General features: G+C 40.2%; 1 protein-coding gene across 1 annotated transcript; it reads right to left on the reverse strand.

Moving 5' to 3' along the window:
* Positions 1-327: 327 nt before the first annotated feature.
* Positions 328-5,579, reverse strand: snrnp27 (small nuclear ribonucleoprotein 27 (U4/U6.U5)). Its single transcript, XM_083912568.1, has 6 exons — positions 5,415-5,579; positions 3,882-4,017; positions 3,284-3,381; positions 3,075-3,154; positions 1,011-1,081; positions 328-643 (listed from the first exon to the last, which is right to left on the reverse strand). The coding sequence occupies exons 1-6, from the start codon at positions 5,449-5,451 to the stop codon at positions 589-591; spliced, it is 477 nt and encodes a 158-aa protein (XP_083768694.1). The 5' UTR covers positions 5,452-5,579; the 3' UTR covers positions 328-588.
* Positions 5,580-6,292: the final 713 nt, after the last annotated feature.

Genomic DNA, 6,292 nt, shown 5'->3' on the forward strand with positions numbered 1-6,292 from the left:
CTGGTGGACGTCCTTCATCCAGTCTCAAATGCAATAATTGAATAAGAAAGCAGCCCATAGCATATGTTTTTACATAAATTAGATTCAATTTGGTGACACTGACCACAAAAAACCACATACACAAAAACGCACATCCATCCAAATGTACATTAAGTTATATTTATAAAGTCAGTTGCACTAGATTCTGTAATACTATGCGCATTTTCATACATTTACAACATTAATGTTAGCATTATGTCACTGAAAATGATGTATGAAAGTGTTCCTGCACATCATGACAGATGCAACAGGCACCTTCATGATGTCATAATCAAGACTGCAACCACACATTTTTAAATGCTTTTATTTCAAATAAAGCCCCAACACACCTCAAAAACACAACGCCTCATGCATTGTGTCGCATGTCAATATTCATTAAACCACAGCTTGAGGGGAGACCTACTACTCATAATACAAAACAGTATATACATAATTGTTTCATCACACAAAACAGGTTTGAAATAATAAGAAATAGCACAACATCGTCCACTGCTCCGAGGGGTGAACGGAGGGAAGCTTCTCGGGCATCACGATGAGTCGTCGATACTTTCAGGCGATGAAGTCCAGTGGTCTGTTGAATCCACCTTTTCTGTTCATGTACTGCCTAAAAAAAATAAATATATAAGAAAACATTACATCACTATTACCCTCGCAACACTTGCAGATTACATCATCGCGCACCAATAGGAAAGCAGGGATCTCCGCATAGAAACACCTGCAGAGGTGATTGGCTACACAATAACACTGGTTGATGCTTGAGAGCGCTCGCTGTGAGGGGGACTGAAAAGTTGACAGCCTGACCGACAGCTGGGCTTCAAACACTACCCACAAAAGGATCACTATACAACAGAACAGGGGCTTATGAAAGAATTCAAAAAAGGATGTGTTGCACTGTTGCACTGCTGCAGGACCAAATGACAGCTCTATGCAATTAGAAACATTTGGATTTTTTGTTGTTGTTGTTGACATACCTGTATTTTCTCTTCATGGTCACATTGACGGCAAATGCATTGACTGCTCCTTCATTTTTCTTCCTCTTCCCCTGTTTGAAAACAATGTTACTGCCTCTCACACACACAAAACGTCACACACAACAGTTCTGGTTAAATGGTGACACATTACTAGTGAACAGCATGTAGGAGTCTCTGCTTGACTTCCTTAATTTAATTCACAAAAAATAACTTGTGCAGCATTTGTTAGTTAAGATTCTCAATATGCAACATTCATTCCGCAATGCCAAGATGTTCACTGAAAAGCGCACCAAGACATTTATTCCAACATGTCATAACATATTCAGCGTATTTAACAGTATAAATTAAGTATTAAGTTAGCCATGGAGGGCTAGCTTGCTGTCCATCAATAGACGATGAATACCGCATCAGTGGCATGACCTTACTCATACCATCAAAAAGCATGGTAAAGGGGAATGTTAAGAGTGGTTGCTACATTATCCTGAGCTGCTCTGCTACACTGTGGGCATCCACCATGTGTTTGTAGAAATTCAGAGCAGAACTGTGATAAACTGGAACATTTGAGAGTGTAATCAGGGATGGAATGACTACGTGGCTTGAGAACATTACAGAACCTTTAAAATTAAAGTTTATCACATTTACACAACAACACTCGTGGTTGAAAACAACGAAAAAATGTATCAGATGTGCCTTTCGTTTAGACGGCGACTGCATTTTTGGGGCTTAAAAACATAAATAAGTGATCCCACCCTCCAGAGTGGAAATCTTAAAAACGCTCCACTGTTGTGTTTCTGTGTAAAGGGGCAAAAAGAGCAAAAGTGTGCTCTGATCTGCTCACGTGGCGTACGTGTTTCCGTAACATCCATGTGCAGAGTACAGGTAAACAACAACAAAACATGTCGGACTGTTTCCATCAGTGGGACATTCAAGTGTCCTGTGGGAAACGAGGCGGTGGGAGGCTGCAGACCGTGCTGCAGATCCCTGTCACACTGTACAGCGTCCTGCTTCTCCGCCATTAGGGAGAAAGGCAGGTGGAAGTTTCTATGCATGCACCAGCTCTGGGTGGTGTTGTGTGGCAGTGCTTCACAGCCCCTCCTAGCCATCTGACGTGTGTATTCCACATCGAATATCATACACTTTTGAGTCAATGTATGCACGCAGATTTCCCCCCAAAGACGCTCGTCTAAATGTGGAATAAAAAGTGAGAACGCAACGCCACTTTTGCATTTCCTTACTAGATTGTCTTCGTCTAAACAAGGCCTGAGACTCACGGCTTTAAGCAAATGTTTTATGTAAAATGTGATGTTGTGCAGACAAAGTGCTGGGCACACAGTGCTGCTTTTTTGCTATTAGCAAGAGGAGTAGGAGGAAGTTTCTATGCATGCAGGAGCTCAGGGTGGTGTTGTGTGGCAGTGCTTCACAGCTCCACCAACACACCTGACATGCATACTACATCGAATTTCACACACTTTTGCGTCAATGTCTGCACGCAGATCTCCCCCCAAAGACGCTCGTCTAAATGTGGAATAAAAAGTGAAAACGCAACGCCACTTTTGCATTTCCTTTCTAGATCGTCTTCGTCTAAACGGGGCCTTAATCGAGTAAAGAGAATCCTCTCTGATGCGTCAGTTCTCGCGGTATGAGCTGTTACAATCAGGCAGACTATACAGAGCTCGGTGATGCATGTTGAATGGATTTAAGAACTCCTTTGTGTGCGTTCCAGTAGGAGTTTTAAACACCAGCCTAAACTAAGCAGAGGTTACAGAAGCTGTCCTGCAGTACAAACCCACAACACCTCAGGGTGTAATTTTGTATGTGTATGTAATTCATATCCTCCGTTTGTTGGTGTTGTTTGCCTTTTTGTGTTGACAGGTCTAGCTTTGTAGAGTCCAAGACAAATTTCCCATGGGGACAATAAAATATCTGTCTGTCTGTCCAGCAAGCTCACAGAGATGAATGCAAACAAACCATACAACTTCAGTTCAGCTATCGTGTGCAATAACTATTTGAAATAAACGGCTCCTCCCTGTGGCTGCACTACAAAGTACACCCTTGTATTCTTACCTTGCTGCTGTCGAAGGAACCAAATCCCATCAGTTTCATCATCTCAATTTCCTCTTCTGTTTTGCCCTGCATGTCTTCCTCTGTCACAAAAAAAAGAATAAAAGATGAATTTGAATTTTGGCAATAACCTGAATGTTGCCCTTGATAATGTCATAAGCACTCAATATGCTGCATTTCTTCCTAGCAGGTGCATATTATTAATCTAATACCTGAGATCTCAATGGGCTTTGCAGACTTTTCCTTAGAGTCTTTGCGATCATCATCCCGCCGGTCAGAGGAGGAGGAGCGGTGACGTCTGGGCGGAGACCTGCAGTGGGAACATTAATGGCTGTCAAATGGCTGCAGGATGGGTTACCATGACTACTAAGGTCAGTCACTTCTGACAATAGTTTTCTATAACAGCTCACTTATGTGGAGATAACATGTGAGTGAAGGCATCAGGCTTGACATAAACATTTAGCATTTTAAAAAGGTAACAAATTAACAGGCATAAATGTACTTAATATTGTTTATTAACAAATAAAGAGTACATTAGCAGCAAAAATTTATAAATAACACGTCATGTAAAGCGCACTGCAAACATATTTTAAAATGTAATATAAAATATAGCAGCTGCCTGAAACCCAACAAGCAATTACTTAATTAACCTACTGTGTATGATATTAATAAAAAAAGGAATGACTGGATGCTAGTTAGCCAATATTGGAGGTGATATATGATCCAGGTATGGGATCGGTGCATCTCTACTTATATGTAAAAGATAAATAACCATGCAAAGTTCTACAACTACAAAAAGTGGTTGCTCACCTAGAGCGTCTCCTGTGAGGAGATCGTGAACGACTCCTCCGCCGCTCTCTGTCCCGATCTCTTGAACGAGAGCGTTCCCTTTCCCTGCGCCGTCGCTCACGGTCCCGTGAAGCTGAGCGGGAACGCCTTCTCTCTGCTGGAAAGGAGGAAACAATATGACATTAGCAAATTTCAGGGCATGTTTGCAGCAAGACAATAACATTCTTCCAAACAGAGTTTATGAGATTCTCTTCTTTGTTTTGCTGAACTTCTCTGCAACGTGTTTGATGTACAAATGAGGGGTTTAAGCAAGAAACGGTTTGTGCAAACAGGGATGCTGAAATAAGGTTTATCGAAACAGATGGCAATATGTTATCAATACTGAGGTTGTTAAAACTGTCAATACCATGTTTCGAAAAAATACGATATCCACATTTGATAGTATCAAGTGTCGAAGCTATAAAAAATGCAGATCTACTATACGATTTTCAACCCAAGACTGCACAGAAGAAACAACAGGGAACAAAATAAACTGTGTTTGTTTGTGTTCACTGCCTTTTTCTGTACCAGCACTGTGTGGAGGATGTTAATAATAATAAAGAAAAGATAATCAGTGTGGCATGGACTTTTTTCTTCTTTTTGCTGGTATCAAGTATCGTCATTTTACACTAATGTTAGTATCAGTGAATTGTAGTGACCACATCTTGAACTTTCTGTTCCTCTCCACAGACTCTCTGAACCCCAGTCACTACGACACACAGTCCCTCAGTATCCTATTGGTTCTAAAATCTGGTCACCTTAAGATAGGCGACATTTTAATGGTTTATATTCTCACATTTAAGGCTAAACTAAGTAACTTTGAAACAAACATTCAGTTCATTATCTTTTGCTTTCTTCCACTGTAAAATAAGGTACAACGGCAACACCGGACCAAGCTAAACCAGCTAACTGCTCAAACAGCTAACTGCTAAACCAGCTAACTGCTCAAACAGCTAACTGCCCAACCAGCTAACTGCCGAAACAGCTAACTGCTCAAACAGGCTAACTGCTCAAACAGCTAACTGCTCAAACAGCTAACTGCTGAAACAGCTAGCTGCTCAACCTGCTAACTGCTCAAACAGCTAACTACTGAAACAGCCAACTGCTCACACAGCTAACTGCTAAACCAGCTAACTGTTCAAACAGCTAACTTCTCAACCTGCTAACTGCTAAACCAGCTTACTGCTCAAACAGCTAACTACTGAAACAGCTAACTGCTCACACAGCTAACTGCTAAACCAGCTAACTGTTCAAACAGCTAACTTCTCAACCTGCTAACTGCTAAACCAGCTTACTGCTCAAACAGCTAACTACTGAAACAGCTAACTGCTCACACAGCTAACTTCTCACACAGCTAACTGCTCACACAGCTAACTGCTCAACCTGTTAACTGTTCAAACAGCTAACTGCTCACACAGCTAACTGCTCAAACAGCTAACTGCTAAACCAGCTAACTGCTCAAACAGCTAACTGCTCAAACGTAACGTCAGCGTAACGTCCCTTCTGGTTTCTTACCTCGTCTTGGAGGAGACCGACTCCTGCTCCTGCCCATTCTCCTCACAAATCAAACGTTACCCTCTAAATCAATGTGGCACTAAATAGAAAACAACTGGAGAAATGTTTAAAGTGTGTTGTTTGTATTTATTCACATTAATGGCTGCCACTCCGAGGCAGGCTCGTTGTCTCTTTACTTCTCTACGAACTTCCGGTGACCTTTCAGCAGAAGAGCGCCCTCTTTAGGGGAGGATCTTCTTCTTCTTCTGCATCTTTATTTAGGCAGACGAGACGCAGCTGTGGCGCATTGCTGCCCCCACTGTTTGTTATTGAGAACTACATCAAACCCCTTTGTACAAAGCTGTTTGGGGAAGATAATCCACCTGTTTTTGTTTTAACCCAAGAATCACAAGGACTGTTTTTGAGTCATATATTTTTATGTTTAATAATAAAGACTAATATTCCTTATGTATCACAAAGCTTGTTTTTTTAATATACTTATTATTTTTTATGATCAAGACTAATATTCCTCATGTATCACAAAGCTTGTTTTTTTAATATACTTATTATTTTTTATGATCAAGACTAATATTCCTCATGTATCACAAGGCTTGTTTTTAAATTATATATTTTTTATGATAAAGAGGAATATTCCTCGTGCATCACCAGGCCTGTTTTTTAATTATTTTTACGATTTTTTATAAGAAAGACATAATATTCCTCATGTATCACAAGGCTTGTTTTTAAATTATATATTTTTTATGATAAAGAGGAATATTCCTCGTGCATCACAAGGCCTGTTTTTTAATTATTTTTACGATTTTTTATAAGAAAGACATAATATTCCTAATGTATCACAAGGCTTGTTTTTGAATAATATACTTTTAATGATTTTTTAA

Source organism: Echiichthys vipera (genome assembly GCF_963691815.1).
Source record: "Echiichthys vipera genome assembly, chromosome: 4".
Classification (NCBI taxonomy): domain Eukaryota; kingdom Metazoa; phylum Chordata; class Actinopteri; order Perciformes; family Trachinidae; genus Echiichthys; species Echiichthys vipera.